This window comes from Mustelus asterias, chromosome 8 (assembly GCF_964213995.1).
Source record: "Mustelus asterias chromosome 8, sMusAst1.hap1.1, whole genome shotgun sequence".
In the NCBI taxonomy this organism is placed as follows: Eukaryota; Metazoa; Chordata; class Chondrichthyes; order Carcharhiniformes; family Triakidae; genus Mustelus; species Mustelus asterias.
In genome coordinates, this window is record NC_135808.1 from 36,604,665 (window position 1) to 36,623,419 (window position 18,755).

Here is an 18,755-nt window from a genome sequence, read left to right on the forward strand (position 1 = left end):
GTCGAATTGGCTGGAGAAGTGCTTTTACTGCTCCTTCAGTGGCTGATACATGGGCAGATACAGTTGGGCCTCCAAGACTGGCAGAGCCAGGTGACGCAGAGGCCTTTGGAGCTCACTCCAGCTGCCTCTCTGTATGATGGAGTGTCGCAGGGGCACATTGAGGGAGGAGGAAGGGCTGGAGACAATGCTGGAGTCCCCAGCCCTCCTGAATCCCCCCTTCCTGACACCGGTGCATCTCACGGGCAGTGGGATGAACAGGGTGGCACACCTACATCCGTGAAAGTTCGCCGGAGCCCTCCACGTCCTGGCACCTAAGGGACTTCTGCCAAGGGCATCACAAGGCGAGGAATATAGCTGACTGTCTCCACCTCTGATGTGCATCCTGGGGCGCACCTAGATGTAGCAGGACTTGTAAGGTTAAGAACTTGTAGGGTCACCAAGAGGACACAGGTGAAGGCATACGCTAGTTAGGTTGTGTTGTCACTTAGAAAGTCACTATTAACTATTATTGCATCCCACAGCTGCAACTGTGATTCACCTCTCACAGGGCTGACCATACCCAGGCGGTAGGCATAGCATCATTCTGCATGAGAGATGCCCTTCTCATTTGGAGTATTGTGAGCAGTTTTGGGCCCCGTATCTAAGAAAGGATGTGTTAGCCTTGGAAAGTGTCCAAAGGAGGTTCACAAGAATGATCCCTGGAATGAAGAGCTTGTCGGAAGAGGAACGGTTGAGTGCTCTGGGGTTGTACTCATTGGAGTTTAGAAGGATGAGGGGGGATCTTATTGAAACTTACAGGCTACCGAGAAGCCTTGATAGAGTGGACGTGAAGAGGATGTTTCCACTCGTAGGAAAAACTAGAACCAGAGGGCACAACCTCCGACTAAAGGGACGATCCTTTAAAACAGATGAGGAGGAATTTTTTCAGCCAGAAAGTGGTGGAACACTTTGCCACAGAAGGCTGTGGAGGCCAGATCATAGAGTATCTTTAAGACAGAGATAGATAGGGTTCTTGATTAATAAGAGGATCAGGGATTATGGGGAAAAGGCAGGAGAATGGGGATGAGTAAAATATCAGCCATGATTGAATGGCAGAGCAGACACGCTGGGCCGAGTGGTCTAATTCTACTCCTATGTCTTATGGTCTAACACATGGGCTCAGGCGCCAGTGTGCATTCTGAGAACAGCTCTCAGTTGTTTCGGTGAATATGGCAAATCAGTTACAAATCTATGACACACGATTGATAAAAAAGACAAACAAGACAATATTCAGCTTACACCAAGTGTTTAATCAACTAACAAAGTATTTGAAAATTTCCCAGAACCTGAAATGAATCTTGGAAGAGTGTAAGGTGAGCATATCACACTGTTATTACATCAAGGTACGATGGGCTGAGGGAATTCAGGTCTGCAGACTCACCACCACTCCTTCACCATACTCAGGATAGTAGTTCTCCCAGACAGTTGAATACAAACATTACCCAGGGTATTAGTCAAACACCCGTCATTTGAAGAGATCTGTCTATAAGTCACATCACCAGCTTAGGCAGGGTCCAACTCTACCATATACCCACTCCTGACAGCTGACTCACTTTACTAACACACACTCACATCAGGGGAAATTCTCTCAGAATATGACAGACAGAACTTTCTTTAAAATCTCTTTCCTTAGTCTAGCTCCCAATTCCGATGGTCAGAAATGACAGTGAACATTACTGACACAGGATGGAGCTCGTTTCCATCATATAAACACACCAATGAGTACAGAGATCCAGTGGTCACGAGTCCATGGACCAGTTTCCATTCCTGGAAGACACTCCTCCCCCAGTTGAGTTGTTTTTATTTTTATTTTCTCACAGCACACAGAAACAAAAGATTAAAACAGTAAGAGTTAGAATTGTACATCACATTAATCATCAGTGTTGTTGACAGAAATATTAAGCAACATTACAAAGGCACTTTTAGTTTAGAGAATCAGGTTACATGTATAGACAGGTGTTGAAATAACAGATAAACAAGAAACTGCTGATGAAAACTGATTTGTATAAAAGTTGCTCCCTTATAGAATCCCTACAGTGCAGACCGGGGTCATTTGGCCCATCCAGACCCTCACCCCGTAACCCAACACATTTACCCTGCTAGTCCCCCTGACACTCAGGGTCAATTTAGCATGGAATCAACCTAACCCACACATATTTGGACTGAGGGAGAAAACTGGAGCACCCAAGGAAACCCAAACAGACACAGTCACTTAAGGCCAGAATCGAACCCAGGGCCTGTACAGTGAGAAGCGGCAGTATGGAATCAGGAGGAGAGCCAGCTCGTGGTGCCTGGTGGGAGTTGTAGTTCTGCCGCACGCAGCGGCGTTTAGCACCCAGGATTCGGGGGTTGGAATGTGAGGAAGCGCGAGCCCGAGCAGATCAATCAAATTGAACAGCAGAAATTGACCCTTGGTAGGAACCAGAGCGATGGCGGTGGGAAGATTCACCATTGCAGGAGATTCTCTGTATACAACTGAAGAGGAAGAAGTCACACAAATCACAGCAGTCCCACTGACTGGACAACACAGAGAAGTTGCAGCAGGAGGATAGTGTGGTCGGCTATGTCAAAGGCTGCAGAGGAGGTTTCATCTCTCTCCACAGATGTGTCCTGACCTGAGGATTTGTGGGGGAGGAGTCATTTTTGACAGTAATATGTGGTGTTCTGAAATGCCGAGTAATGAGCTTCCATTTATATTCTCTCCAGATATTTGAACAGGTGGCAAGCTGGGACTCATAACAAATTTCATTCCAGTCTTCCTCCGGTATCTCCTGTTGTAATTCAACCTCCCATTTCCTGGAGTTTGATGATGCTGAGAGCTTGTCTGCCATTTGGGAGAAAACACAATCAGAGCAATCCTAAAGATAAGGCTGAAGATCTTTGAATAAATTATGGGTTATCCTCATTTGGGGCATATATATTTATCAATGGTACCTCTGTCCCACCCACTGGATGGGGACTTTACGACCTCACTCATCCTGAAACTCTAAAATCCCATCCGAGGGCAACGGGTCTACCCATTGTCTGTCCCTTGCCCGCTCCGATTCCCGTGGCAGGCGGGACCATAAATTTTCAGCCACTGCCCCATTAAGCAACATGAAGCTGCCTTCATTGTCCATATGTTGAGTGGATACAGAAATTCGCCAATCTGTGGAATAAGATTAGTATACCCTTTTTTCTCCCTGATGTATGAGAGATAAAGAACACCTGGTTTGTCCAAGATCTGCCCAGCTGAATATGTTCTATATCTGATAAATGTGTTTCTTGTAAAAATGCAATTTTGCAGCTTAATGTTTCAACTGACAGAGTATCTTTTTTCTCTTCATAGAGTATGTCCCCCTTTCACATTATAGCTAATTACCTTTAATGCATCCACAATAATCTGTGTGTAATTGACGTGACCCAGCTTGCGAAAAGAGCATCGAGAGAGAGGGTTAGTGAAAAAGAAAGAAAACTAGTACTATCCATAAAGTGGCTTTAATGTTGTTCCCGGAGATTACTATGGGGTAGTATGTCCACAAAAGGTTTAACTGCAGATTTGACCCATTTCTAAGTGGGGCTAGGCCGAAACCAAAATGTTTAAATGAACAAAAGCGAGGCTTAGCATCTCGCTATCGAAGTGGTTAAATAGATAATTAGAATCATGGAACAGAATCATAGAAACCCGACAGTGCAGAATGACATAAAGCCAATCACAAGTCTGCACCGATTCACTGACAGGGCATCTTACCCAGGTCCACCCCATCCCCGTAACCCCGCTAATCCTCCTATCCTAATATTTTTGGACACTAAGGGCAATTGAGCATGACCAATCCGCTTAACCTGCACATCTTTGGACTGTGGGAAGAAACCAGGGCACCTGGAGAAAACCCATGCAGGCAAGGGGAGAATGTGCAAACTCCACACAGACGGTCACCTGAGGCCGTGCTGTGAGGCAGCAATGCTAACCCAGTCCATGGGTAATGTAAAAATTAAAAAGTGTGCAATTTAAACAGTTTCATTTTGTTCCCATTGATATCTGAAACACATCTCTCCATAGTTTTAACACCGTGCTCCCTCATTAATGTCTCTGAAGCAGACTCTCTGCAGCGCGAACCATTGGGCAGCTAAGCAGGGAATTGCATCGTCGCTGATTTCTACCAGGAGTGTGCCATCTCTCTCCAGCTGCTCGCCCTCCAAGTGGCTCACAGTGATGCCCAGGTGTTTCAGTCCGTCTGCAATCTCCAATGCTGATGGAAAGATTTTGTTTCCATCCATGCAACATTGCAGGATAAGATGTCAGAATCTTATGTTCTTTGCCCTAAGCTGCTTGTTAGTTTCTGCATACTCACATCTTTTCTGCTGCAGAGCCGGTGAGTAGTCCTTGTGTGATTCTTCTTCCTTTCCTTAGAGGTTTTTCTCACCCCAAGCCTTGGTGAGAATAGAGTGTTTTGTCCAAAAGCTAAGAAATTTCACCACAAATCATAGAATCCCTACAGTGCAGAAGGAGGCCATATGGCCCATTAAGCCTGCACCGACAACAATCCTACCTGGGCTCTATCTCCATAACCCTACATATTTATGCTGTTAGTCTCCCTGACACTAAGGGACAATTTAGCATGGCCAATCAACCTAACCTGCACATCTTTGGACTGTGGGAGGAAACCGGAGCACCCGGAGGAAATCCACACAAACACGGGGAGAACGTGAAAACTCCACACAGTCACCCAAGGTCGCAATTGAACCTCGGTCCTGTTGCTGTGAGGCAACAGTGTTAACCAATGTGCCACCGTCTCACCCAAAATGATCTCGGAGTACATTAGCATCCGATGGCTTTTGTTGCAGTGATCTGTGAGGCCATCTAGTTGTCGTGGAAAACCAACCGAGTGTTTATGTTGGTCTTAGAGAAAGCTTTAGTCCCACTCGATAAAGTCCCCGCATTCTCAGTTTTCTGCCATCCCATATATTTACGTTATTCTGTCTCCTGAAATTTTCACGGTCCTCTAACTGCCCGTCTTTCCGGAGTAATTAAGATGGTAGCCTGTTGATGCATATGTTGCTATCCTTAACCTTACTAATTCTGTTCTCAAACCGCTGACAGTTTGTTCCAGTTGCAATTGAATTATTCATTTTCCTAAGGACGTCATTAACTTCTTTTCTGAATTTTCTCAGTTCAATCAGGATAGGGCTCAGCTCAGACTTTTCCAGACCTGAATGTGGTGCTCGGGTGTCCCCAATGCTACCATAAGGAGAGGGGCTGCGACTTCTCACTTCTTTATTCTATCTTCCTGAAGCAGTTACAATTCATCCCTCTTCCATCTCATATTTTGGCTCATTCTCTGCCTATATCTATATTCGGTAAGTATTTTGGGTGATTTAATTAGTGGATGGAGGTGGACTGATGTTAGGGGTGAACAGATGAGTAACAGTCAGCAGGCAGCCATTAGGCTCTTTAGCTCCCTCTAGTCAACAGTGCCTGCTAATCCCCAACTCTAAGCCCTTTCATTTACCACAATGCTTCTGTAGCCATCAGTCTGGTTTAACCACTCCCTCACATCCACCTTCTACACCCTTGTTCCCAAAATTACCTTTACTCCCTTCCTGGTTGTTCGCCCTGCTTCTCAATTCCAAGGGGTGAAGACTTGGGTGTATCTGGTACACAAATGGTTTAGCCATCCATCGCCAGGTCTGATGGGACCACATCAAGCAGGGCCCTGCTTTCCTCTGTCAAAACTGCTCATTACTCCATGACCATCCTGAAGAGAAAAGATTACCCACACCTTCGCTTCCCCAAAACCAACTGTGTCCTTGTGGAACTTATGTTCCAGCTGTACAGAACTCTGTTTAGGCCCTATTTGGAGAACTGTGTTCTGTTCTGGGCACCACTCCTCAGGAAGGATACACTGACCTTGGAGAGAGTGCAGCATAGATTCAACAAAATATTTCTGGGGCTAAAAGGGTTAAATTATGAGGACAGGTTGTACAGACTGAGCTTGCATTCCCTTGAATGTAGAAAATTAAGGGGTGATTTACTTGGTGTTTAAGATGATTAAACAAGTTGATAGAGTAGTCAGAGAGAAACTATTCCTCTGTTGGGAGAGTCCAGAACAAGGGGACAGAGTATTAAAAGATTAGAGCTAGGTTGTTCAGGGATGATGTCAGCAAACACTTCTTCACAAACAGGGCATTGGAAATCTGGAACTCTCTCTCCACAAAAATCTGCCGAATCTGGGGGAGGTCAATTGAAAATTTGACTACTGCTCGGTTTATTGTTAGACAGGGGAATTGGGGGGTTACAGAGCTAATGCAGGTAGATGGAGTTAAGAGACAGATTGGCCATGATCTAACTGAATGGTGTCACAGGCTCAAGAGATGACTCCAATTCCGACATTCCTGCTGTTGAAATCCTCATCCATGCTGACTGTGAAGTCTGGAACATCCTTTCCTCAATGTGGATGTCTCAGTTTCTTGAGCATTGCTGACTGTGTGAGACTCAATCACAGGCCTCACTTGGCTTCCCTGCTGTGTGAATGCGACGATGATCCAACATGCCCCATAATTGTTCAAAGTCCTTATCACACACATCACATCTGAATGTTTTCTTCTTTTTCGTGTGACTCCTCCTGTGAATCGCCAGGCCTGATATCCGTGTAAAGTCCTTATGACATACCTCACACTTGTATGGCTTCTCCCCAGTGTGAAGACGTTGGTGTTCTTGGAGTCTCAATGGCCGGGAGAATGATTTCTTACACACTTTACACCTTAATTGGTTATCCTCAGTGTGAGTGCGATGGTGTTGACGGAGGGTCGATGAATGGGAGAATGATTTCTTACACACTTCACAGGAGAATGCTTTCTCCCCTGTATGAACGTGTCGGTGTTCCACGAGTGCTGATAAACGGGTGAAGGCTCGGTCACACAACTCACAACTGAAGGGATTCTCCCCTGTGTGAATGCTCTGATGTATCAGGAATTCTGTCGATGTTGGGAAAGCTTTATCACAAAACTCACACTTGAAGCGTTTCTCCCCTGTGTGGATTGTCTGATGGACCTGGAGGTTCGATAACTGTGTGAAAGATTTCTCACACACGTCACAGCGGAACGGCTTCTCCCCTGTGTGAATGCGTTTGTGTGTGTGCAGATGCGATGACCGCGAGAATGATTTGTTGCAAACCTCACACGAAAATGGTTTATCACCACTGTGAGTGCGTTGGTGGTTACGAAAGTGGGATGACCATGAGAATGATTTGTCACACAACTTACACTTTAACAGTTTTGCTTCCATGTGATAGTCCCTGTGGTTACAGCTGGTATACCTGATACTGTGGAGCCTTCCTCACACACCACACACTTGAACAGCCTCTCACCTGCAGGGATGAGTCAGTGGTCTATGAAGCTCGATGAATGATTGAAACTGTCACCACATTTTGAGTCCACTCACACTTCTTCCCAGCCTCAACATCATCCACAACTGAACTTCAGAAAGGTTGGTTCTGATGGAAGGTTCCACACCGCTGACCAGTTTCAGATCTGATGATACATCAAAGTCCCTGACTCGACCGATTTTCAGATGTCGGTGTCACTGCCCGTCTCTGTGTTGAGCAATGCTGTGAAGGGACTAGATGTCTTCCCACAGCTGTGCAGCTGTTGTTTGATTCGGTCAGGATCTATCTGCGGTGTCTATCCTCTATATTCTCTGGTGTAGTAAGGTGCAATCCTTCTGTAAAACAGGAAAAGGGAACATGATTTCCTCCAACTCCCTTTCCTCTTTTGCTGAGGGGCTGACTAGACTGTTCCACAGTGAGTACCAGTCTGCTATTTCCCTGTGTGGGGGATCAGACACAAGTCCTTTCTTTTTCCTCATTTGACTGTCACACACCCACTGTTTCCAGCACGGCCACTGGATCGTGACCAGAAGCAGACAATATGGCTACTTTCTTTCCGACACCCAGACCCCTATCTTCCCAGGCAACATGAGGGAAATGGAAAATACAGCCAAATGAAGAGTAAATTAATTAACTATAAATGCCTGGGATTTCTTTATATCTTTATAATATAAAAACACTGAGAGATGTTAATTCAATGGAAATGTAGTAGTGTCTCCCATTGTTTTCAAAAATTATTGAAGGAAAACACACTGGGCAGGAAGTGCTGGAAGATTTTTAAAAATTGCTTCAGTGTAGCTGATTGATGCGTTCTAGTCCATCCTGGGAAATTAAATACACCACAGTCACTCAGACTGCACATCCCAAATTTCGCTATTACACACAACACTGGGTAAAACTAGCAATTCGAAGCTTAAGTTTCTCGGAAAGGCCGAGGCCTTCAGGTAAAGTATTTAAAGACGTTCAAAGATTTTTCAATAAATGTGTTTCTGCCCCTCCCAGATAATTACACCTCACCTTCTCATATTCAGTAATGATCCGTCAACAAAACTCAGGCTGCAAATCAGAAGGTAAATACTTCCAGTAAACACACTCAATATCCAACACACAGCTCCAATCAAACAGCTCAGCACAAAGCACCGAGTAAACAGGTCTCTCAGCTGGATCTTCTCACACAGCATAAGGGACATTTCCACAACTGATTCCCCAGAGGATAGTCAGACTGCCTGAACATTAGTGTGGATATTATGCAATGTAATTATAAATTTTGCTCCTTCACAGTTTCAGTCCCGACAGGAAGTGAAGCAGCTGTGAAAGAGGAAGAGGAGAGAATGGGCAGAGTGGGTGGGCTCTCTGATTGAAGTCTCTCACAGCCAATCCTAATATTTCTGGAATAATATGAGTTTCCAGAAGCTTGGGAAACTGACCGGTGAAACGGAGGCGACTTTGAGCAGCAGATCAGGTGGGGATTTAAACTTGTCATTGTCCCAAGTTGGAGGAAATCATGTTTCCTTTTCCCGTTTTACAGAAGGATTGTACGTCCGACACCAGACAATACAGAGAGGATAGACACCACAGATAGATCCTGACCATCACCCAAGGCACAACTGCACAACTGTGGGAGACATCCAGTCCTTTCACATTATTTCTTGGGGAGGCACGGTGGCACAGTGGTTAGCACTGCTGCCTCACAGCGCCAGTGACCTGGGTTAAATCCCGCTTGGGCTACTGTCTGTGTGGAATTTGCACATTCTCCTTGTGTCTGCGTGGGTTTCCTCCGAGTGCTCTGGTTTCCTCCCACAGTAAGAAGTTTAACAACACCAGGTTAAAGTCCAACAGGTTTATTTGGTAGCAAAAGCCACACAAGCTTTCGAGGCTCTAAGCCCCTTCTTCAGGTGAGTGGGAATTCTGTTCACAAACAGAACTTATAAAGACACAGACTCAATTTACATGAATAATGGTTGGAATGCGAATACTTACAACTAATCCAGTCTTTAAGAAACAAAACAATGGGAGTGGAGAGAGCATCAAGACAGGCTAAAAAGATGTGTATTGTCTCACGGGCATTCGGCCTCTGATATTCGGGTAAGCGTTCTCCAAGGCGGCCTTCGCGTCACACGACAGCGCAGAGTCGCTGAGCAGAAACTGATAGCCAAGTTCCGCACACACAAGGACGGCCTCAACCGGGATATTGGGTTCATGTCACACTATTTGTAACTCCCACAGTTGCGTGGACCTGCAGAGTTTCACTGGCTGTCTTGTCTGGAGACAATACACATCTTTTTAGCCTGTCTTGATGCTCTCTCCACTCCCATTGTTTTGTTTCTTAAAGACTGGATTAGTTGTAAGTATTCGCATTCCAACCATTATTCATGTAAATTGAGTCTGTGTCTTTATAAGTTCTGTTTGTGAACAGAATTCCCACTCACCTGAAGAAGGGGCTTAGAGCCTCGAAAGCTTGTGTGGCTTTTGCTACCAAATAAACCTGTTGGACTTTAACCTGGTGTTGTTAAACTTCTTACTGTGTTTACCCCAGTCCAACGCCGGCATCTCCACATCATTCCTCCCACAGTCCAAAGATGTGCAAGTGAGGTGGATTGGTCATGCTAAATTGCCTCTTAGTGTACCTAAATGCGTGTAGTTTGGGGAATTTGGGTTACAGGGATAGGGCGGGGGTGAGCCTGGGTAAGATGCTCTGTCAGTGAGTCGGTACAGACTCGGTGGGTCAAATGGCCTCCTTCTGCACTGTAGGCATTCTATGATTCTTAAATAATTCTATAGAAACAGAAATTATATTAATAGTACAATATCATCACATGCTGTTTTATCAGTGTAGATTGATAGCTCAAATTAATTCACTTTTTTAAAGTTAACCCAGCCTACCTAATTTGTCAGCATGGTGTGTTCTATTTACTGAAACTCTCAGGAGTCTACATTGAGGATCCTGTACACAATGTATTGGTCAATGTCACTGTGGGCTGGAATACTTTCTCCATTAATGGTTTAGAATTTCCAGTTCACAGAAAGCAAAACATTTCCCTGACAAGAAAAGTAAGACTTGAATTTATATAAACTTTTACAAACCTGAGTTGGCTAAAAGAACTTGGACCGAAGTCGTCTGTTCCTATAGATAGATTTTTGACAAAGAAGGGGATTGTGGTTTGTGGGATAGACAAGAAACTAGAGCTGAGACCATAACCAGATCAGCCATGCTTTTATTGAATGGCAGAACAGGTTTGAAGGGCTGAATGGCTTTCTCCTGCTCCGAAGTCCTATGTTCCTAGAGAATGCTGGTGATAATCACAATGACATTATTAGTCCAATAATATTGGATGGTGTCTCTGCATTATTTTTCATTTATGATACGTTTAAAATGGTGAACGTTCTCTCAATCCCTCTCATATTTATAATGCTGGAGAGGGAGAGAGCCAGGAGAGGATAGAGGTACAGGAAAGAGGAAGAGAGATAAGAGGAGGGGGCACTAGATAATGAAAGTGGAAAGATAGAAAGAGGAATGGCAGGAGCAGATGCTAGGAGAGGAGTCATTGGAGTTTTATGGAATAGCTGCTTCCCCAAGGTGTTGGGAATGATTGATAACACTCACATGACATTGAAGGTCACCCGAAGACACTCACAGGGCACCCGGAACAGAAATTAATTCCTCTTGTTAACATAGTGTGTAATGACTGTGAGAATAGTCCATGTGAACATCATTCACACTGGATCATCCCACAATTCTTTCATTGTCAGGAACTCAGGCATCTCACCCATATTCAGGAAGGCGAGTGACCTGATGGTCAGCTGATTAGGGATAATTTTCATCCCTTCTGTGGCTGATGTCACCATTTCATGTACAACACACATTGCTTTTAGGTGGAATTCTGACTTAGAAGCGTTCAGTCATAATCCCACAGATGGTAGCTTCACACCATTGGCTCCTCTGCCAAGCACATACCGAATGAGATAAAGAATCTGGTGAACTGGTGTGATGACAATATTCTCTCCCTCAATGTCAACAAAACGAAGGAGATAGTCATTGACTTCAGGAAGCGTATTGGAGAACATGGCCCTGTCTACATCAATGGGGACAAAGTAGAAATAGTCGAGAGCTTCAGGTTTTTAGGTGTCCAGATCACCAACAACCTGTCCTGGTCCCCCCATGCCGACATTATAGTTAGGAAAGCCAACCAACGCCTCTACTTTCTCAGAAGACTAAGGAAATTTGGCATGTCTGCTACGACTCTCACCACTTTTACAGATGCACCATAGAAAGCATTATTTTTGGTTGTATCAAAGCTTGGTATGGCTCCTGCTCTGCCCAAGTCCACAGGAAACTACAAAGGGTCATGAATGATGCCCAGTCCATCACACAAACCAGCCTCCCATCCATTGACTTTGTCTACACTTCCCGTTGCCTCAGAAAAGCAGCCAGCATAAATAAGGACCCCACCCATGCCGGACATACTCTCTTCCATCTTCTTTTGTCGGGAAAAAGATACAAAAATCTGAGGTCACATACCAACCGACTCAAGAACAGCTTCTTCCCTGCTGCATCAGACTTTTGAATGGACCTACTTTGCACTAAGTTGATCTTTCTCTACACCCGAGCTATGACTGTAACACGACATTCTGCGCACTCTCCTTTCCTTCTCTATGAATGGCATGCTTTGTCTGTATAGCATGCAAGGAAAAAAATACTTTTCACTGTATACTAATACGTGTGACAATAATAAATCAAATCAACCACACTGAGGAGGAGGTATTCTTTATCAATACTCGTCTCTCTCTCTCAAGGAAACTCTCCAAATACTTCATGATTTCTCTCCCTTCCAGGCATCCTATCGCATGTACCCCTCTCTCCTTTCCCCCTCCCTGCAGCATCCCATCCTCCCATGTTCCTGTGTCTCGAGGGCTCCAGTCCCTGATGTCCACCTCTCTCATATCCCTCTCTCCTCTGTCATTCTCTGCTGTATATGTGCTGATCCACCAGCGTACATCATAACTGCCTTGGATGATATGATGTGGGTCTTCCTCTTCTGATCTGCTGTCAAACACATCCGAGGCGACACATCTCACACTGATGTTGTCAGTTTGAAAGCCTCCGAGGATGAAGAATGCTATTTCCACACTAGAAATCTCTGTCAAACATTGCCAGGGGAACTGAGACAGCAGCTGTAATAAGTGAGATTTAATTCAGATGGGACAATTGACAAGTTTAAATCCTACCTGATCTGCTGCTCAAAGTCTCCTCCGTTTCATCAGTCAGTTTCCCAAGTTTCAGGAAATTCCTGTTACTCCAGAAATATTAGGATTAGCTGTGAGAGACGTCAATCAGAGAGCCCACGCACTCTGCCCATTCCCTCCTCTTCCTCTTTCACAACTGCTTCACTTCCTGTAGGGATTGAAAACCAAGTGAGGAGATGGTGAGTGAAGGAGCAGAATTTATAATAATTACATTGCATAATATCCACACTAATGTTCAGGTAGTCTGACTATCCTGTGGGGAATCAGGTGTGGAAATGCCCCTTTATGCTGTGTGAGAAGATCCAGCTGAGAGACCTGTTTACTCGGTGCTTTGTGCTGAGCTGTTTGATTGGAGCTGTGTATTGGATATTAAGTGCGTTTATTGGAAGCATTTCCCTTCTGATTTACAGGCTGAGTTTTGTTGAGGGGTCATTACGAATATGAGAAGGTGAGGCGTAACTAACTGGGAGGGGCAGAGACACTTCTTCAAATGTATTTTAATGCCTTCTTTAAAGGTTTTACCTGAAGGCCTCGGTCTTTCCCAAAGCGTGGGCTTGGATTTGATATTTTTCCCCAGTGCTGTGTCTGATAGCTGAATTTGGTATGTGCAGTCTGTGAGTGCAGTGTATCAGAACCCTTTAATCATCTACACTGAAGCAATATTTTCCTTAGCTTCTCGCACTTCCTATCCAGTACATTCTTCAAATAATTTTTGAAAACAAAGGGAGAAATTTCAAAATATCAGTTGAATTAACATTTCTCCTGAGTTTTTTTAATTAATTGAACACATCCTTTAAGGGTAAAACCAGTCTCATTGTGAAGTGATAGCTGGTTTTCCAATATCAAGGCTCACCATGACTGCTTTTACAGCACCTTGCAAACTGGAAGCCTCTCCACATAGAAGGACAAGGCCAGCAGATACACGGGACTTACACCACCTGCAAGTTCTCCTTCAAGTCACACCATCTTGACTTGGAAATATAAAACTGTTCCTTTGTTGTGTGATGATTCTGTGCCTTTAAGAAATGTCTTTCTGAGTCATGTTCTTATGCAGGGTCTGTTGTAGCTGTTTTATGCACTCAGTCTACTGGCATCCTGTACTGTTGCTGCAACAGCATAATTGCTTCTAATGGCTCGAACTGATGCTGTTCTGTTTACCCCAGGAATTTTGCAGAGGAGGGCTTAATTGGGATGAATGGCAGGTATGGTCATGTGATTGAAAAGTTGGGCTTACACAGGATATTCAAGTTCAGATCTGCTTTTGGAATTGAGAGAGAGAGAGAGCAGTGTCTCTTTTTCCCCCTCTGAAGTTAGAGACTGGAATCTGCCAAGAGATAAGTCTTTTTTGGAGATTCTTCTCTGAGAGTGGATCTTTCTCTGAGAGTTGCTGCATTGGAAACTGCAGAGGGAGAGGTATCCTTTTGCTCTCTCTGGGGTCTGGAGACTGGGAGCTGCTGGATGCTGGGTTTGCTTCTGAGGTTTTGCTGTTCTGAGGATAAATCCATCTCTGAAGATTGCTGTCTCGATCTCTGTGCGGAATGTTGAGGAGCTGAGGGTCTAGCATCACGTGATATCTTTGGTTTCCATGTTAACTGGTTCTACAGAAGGGATTTATGTCTATGGGGTATTGCTTTAAACTGGAACAACGGAAGTAGCTAGCTGTTCAGGATCATGTCTAAATATTTTAATTGGTAAAAGTTAAGCTAATTATTTTTATTATATTCTAACAGTGTTCTTCAAGTTTGTTTTGATAAAAGCTTCCCAGTGGATCACTTGAATCATAACCTGGAGTGAAACACCTTATGCTCACCCTAATGCCAAAAATCAAATGCAAAACTTGTGGTCTTGGCTAACTGCATAATATACCCTCGAGTTTCCAGTCTGGGCCTTAACAATTGTCACTGGGTCGACATCCTGGAAGTCCCTTCCAAACAGTACTGTGGTTGAAGAAGGCAGTTCATCATAACTCTTAGGCAATTAGGAAAGGGCAATCAAAGCTGTCCTATCCAGTGAAGCCTACATCTGAGTCACCCTTCAGGAAGGGAGCAGGAGGTGCTGATGTTTCCTTTTCCTGTTTTACAGAAGGATTGCATCTTACTACGCCAGAGATTACAGAGAGGATAGACACCGCAGATAGATCTGACCATCACCCAGGAACAACTGCAAAACTGTAGGAAGACATTCAGTCCCTTCACAGTATTGCTCAATACAGAGAAGGTTGGGCAGTGAAACCATCATCTGGAAATCGGTCGGGTCAGGGGAGCTTTGACATATCATCAGATCTGAAACTGGTCAGTTGTGTGGAACTTTCCATCAGAACCAGCCTTTCCAAAGGTTCAGCTGTGGGTGATCAGTCAGGGTGAGGCTGGGAAGAAGTGTGAGTGGGCTCCAAGTGTGGTGTGCACTTCAATCATTCATCGAGCCTCATGAACTACTGATTCATTCTTGCAGGTGAAAGGCTGTTTAAGTGCAAGGAGGGAACCACAACCTGAAAAGATTTCCTAACAGACAACTGTGGTACCTCCTGTAACACGGGCAGTCACATGGAAGAGAAATTATTCAAGTGTGAGGTGTGTGAGAAATCTTTCTCAGTGTTAGGGAAGCTAAATAAACACCAATACACTCACATAGAGCAAAAACCATTCAAGTGTGAGGTGTGCGAGAAATCATTCTCACAGTCATCGCATCTCCTCCAGCATCAGAGAATTCACACAGGGGAGAAACCATTCACATGTGAGGTGTGTGACAAATCATTCTCGCAGTCATCAAATCTGCTGCAGCATCAGAGGATTCACACAGGGGAGAAACCATTCAGTTGTGAGGTGTGTGGCAAATCATTCTCAACATCAGGGACTCTCCATAAACACCAACGCACTCACAAAAGGCAGAAACCATTCATATGTGAGGTGTGTGACAAATCATTCTCATCATCATCATATCTCCGTTTACACCAGCACATTCACACAGGGGAGAAGCCATTCACTTGTGAGGTGTGTAAAACGTCTTTCATCCAGTCATCCCTTCTCCTGAGGCACCAGAGGATTCACACGGGGGAGAAACCATTTAAGTGTGAGATGTGTGACCAAGCATTCACACAGTCATCAAACCTCCGTGCACATCTACGCATTCACACTGGGGAGAAACCATTCAAGTGTGAGGTGTGCAACAAATCATTCTCACGCTCATCTCATCTCCGTGTACACCAACGCATCCACACTGGGGAGAAGCCATTCACTTGCAAAGCGTGCGACAAATCATTCTCACAGTCATCGACCCTGCACGAACACCAACGCCTTCACACTAGGGAGAAACCATTCACTTGCGAAGTGTGCAGCAAATCATTCTTACAGTCATCAACTCTTCATGAGCACTACCGTGTTCACACAGGGGAGAAACCATTCACGTGTGAAGTGTGTAATAAGGGCTTTGCACAAATATCAGGACTGTTAAATCACTGGCGTGTTCACACAGGGGAGAAGCCCTATATTCAAACATAAGGTGTGTGACGACTCAGCCTGACACAGTCAGCAACACACATGACATATCCTCACTGAGGAAAAGCTGTTGAAGTGTGAAACGTGTGACAAAACCTTCACAAAGTTGATATCCTTGAATAGAGAAAACATTCAATTGTGAGGTATGTGACCGAGCCTTCACACTGTCAGTGACACTCATGAAATAATGATCCATTCACAAGTGGGGAGAATCCATTCAAGTGTGAGGCGTGTAACACAGATTTTGCACAATCATCGTGTTTGACGATCAGCAGCATATTCACAATAGAAAGGAAATCTTCAGCTATGAGCTCTGTGTCAAATCCTTCACAAACTCATCAAACCTGGACCCTCAGAGGATTCAGACAGGGAGTGACTCTATGTCTTGAAATTTCTAAGCAAAATCCTCTTGAAGTCTTTGCACCTCTTGGAACTGGAGCAAACTCACACAGGAGGGAAAATCTTCGGGTGCAATGTTTGTGAGACAGTTTTCACCCATTCATCTTAATCTCCTGAAGCACCAGCAGATGCTCACTGGAGAGAGATCATTCAGGTGTGCGGTGTGTTACAAGGTTTTCACACAGTCAGTGTATCTCCTGATCCATCAACACACACACACAGGGGAGAAACCCTGTTGGTGTGAGTTCCTTGTGTCTTCATGGAGATATTTTAGTTAGCCTCAACATCTCTGATCCAGTCAGGAATCCCATTCTTCATCAGTGAATCCAGCTGGGAAGTCGGGAAGGGCAGCATGTGTCTCAACTGTGTCAATTTCCATTGTCTCACAACATTTACTGTGTTGCTGAAAAAGAGATTCTCTGTCTCTTGTATCTCATCAGGTCAATTCACAAGAATGCCAAATAATAAAGCAAACAACAATTTATACTACATAAGAGTGTGCTGATAGGATGGCAAGTGGACACTGATTGGTAGAAGCATTGCCATGGAGAATGCACCAGTAACTGACAACTGACATTGGTTTGCTTAAGTTCAAACCAAGGCACTGATTCTGGTCAAGGTGTTACCCTGAGGAATGAGCCACGGAATGGAACATAGAAACAGGGCATTCAGCTCATCAAGTCTGCTGCGCCGTTCAATAGAACCATGGCTACTCGGACACTTCAATGCCTTATGCCCACATGATCCCCCATAATCCTTTGCATTATTGTGAATCAGAAATCTATCGGTCTCTGCTTTAAACATACTCAATAACTCAGCTTCCTCAGCCCTCTGAGGTAGGCAATTCTAAAGATCTACAGCCATCTGTGTGGAGAAATTTGGCCTCATCTCAGTCATAATGACCTTCCTTTATTTTGAAATTGTGCTCCTGATTCTAGACTACCCAACCAAGGGAAACATCTTTCCTACATCCAGCCTGTCCATTCTTTTCAGTATTTTGTGGGTTTCAATGAAATCGGCTCTCATTCTTTGAAACCCTAGAGTTCCATTTTGCCTAATCTCTCTTCATAAGACAGTCCCGCCATCCCCAGAAGAATTCTAGTGAACCTTTGCACTCATCTGTGTCTTCATATCCTTTCTGATGTAAAGGACCAAAACTGCACACATTACTCCACGTGGGGTCTGACCAAGTTCCTATACAATTGAAACAAGATCTTACTATTTCTGACTCAAAAGTGCTTGCGTTAAATGCTAAAATTCCATTAGCCTCCCTAATAGCTTGCTGCACCTGCATGCTAGCCTTCAGGCAGCACGGTAGCACAGTGATTAGCACTGCAGCTTCACAGCTCCAGGGTCCCGGGTTCGATTCCCGGCTCGGGTCACTGTCTGTGTGGAGTTTGCACATTCTCCTCGTGTCTGCGTGGGTTTCCTCCGGGTGCTCCGGTTTCCTCCCACAGTCCAAAGATGTGCGGGTTAGGTTGATTGGCCAGGTTAAAAATTGCCCCTTAGAGTCCTGAGATGCGTAGGTTAGAGGGATTAGCGGGTGAAATATGTGGGGGTTAGGGCCTGGGTGGGATTGTGGTCGGTGCAGACTCGATGGGCCGAATGGCCTCCTTCTGCACTGTAGGGATTCTATGATTCAGTGACTTATGGACAAGGACGCCCAAGTCCCTCCAACGTACCTCGATGTAATAATGGTGTGTCCACCTTGCATTTTTCTAAGATTCATTTCATGTTGTGGGAAAAATCTTGAATCATTTTTAAATGCTTTGTTATTTTAGTTGATTCAAAGTTTGTTGTAAGCTGAATATTGTATTCCTTGCTGTTTCATCAATCTTCTGTATTGAACTCGCAATAAATTCATTTTTTAAGCTGAACCAAAACTACCTGATTAGTCAGCATGGTGTGTTCCTAATCACTGAAATATTCAGGAGCCTACGTAGGAGTCCTGTATACAATATATTGGTCAATGTCACTGTGGGCTGGTATATTTTCTCCATCAATAGGTTTATAATTTCCAATACAGAGGAAGCATAACATTTCCCTAAGAAAGAAAGATTTGCATTTATATGTCAACTTTCACAAACCCATGTTGTCTGAACTCCTAGGTTCCTATAAACATATTTTTGACGGACAAGGGAGTCAAGGGTTATGAGGGTCAATGTGAAAGTGGAGTTGGGGCCATAATCAAATAATTCATGATCTTATGAAATTG

At 44.4% G+C, this 18,755-nt stretch overlaps 2 protein-coding genes across 3 annotated transcripts in view; one reads left to right on the top strand and one right to left on the bottom strand.

Moving 5' to 3' along the window:
* The window catches only part of LOC144497721 (uncharacterized), a 28,182-nt gene extending 9,685 nt beyond the window's left edge, over positions 1 to 18,497 (top strand). The window contains exons 5-6 of the mRNA XM_078219162.1: positions 8,220 to 8,347; positions 15,156 to 18,497. Coding sequence (XP_078075288.1) covers positions 8,220 to 8,347; positions 15,156 to 16,144 — 1,117 coding nt within the window. The 3' untranslated portion in view covers positions 16,145 to 18,497. The remainder of the gene's footprint in view (positions 1 to 8,219; positions 8,348 to 15,155) is intronic.
* LOC144497043 (uncharacterized) lies at positions 1,277 to 8,681 on the bottom strand. Of its 2 annotated transcripts, XR_013498500.1 has the most exons (3): positions 8,421 to 8,681; positions 4,371 to 7,738; positions 1,277 to 3,187 (listed from the first exon to the last, which is right to left on the bottom strand). XR_013498500.1 is itself a non-coding variant. In XM_078217770.1 (2 exons), exon 2 carries the CDS (start codon positions 7,301 to 7,303, stop codon positions 6,512 to 6,514), a length of 792 nt encoding a protein of 263 aa, XP_078073896.1. In that variant the 5' UTR covers positions 7,304 to 7,738; positions 8,421 to 8,681; the 3' UTR covers positions 1,277 to 6,511. The 2 variants fall into 2 exon arrangements, 1 of the variants encoding a protein (XP_078073896.1); XM_078217770.1 differs by having other exon boundaries at positions 1,277 to 7,738.
* Positions 18,498 to 18,755: the final 258 nt, after the last annotated feature.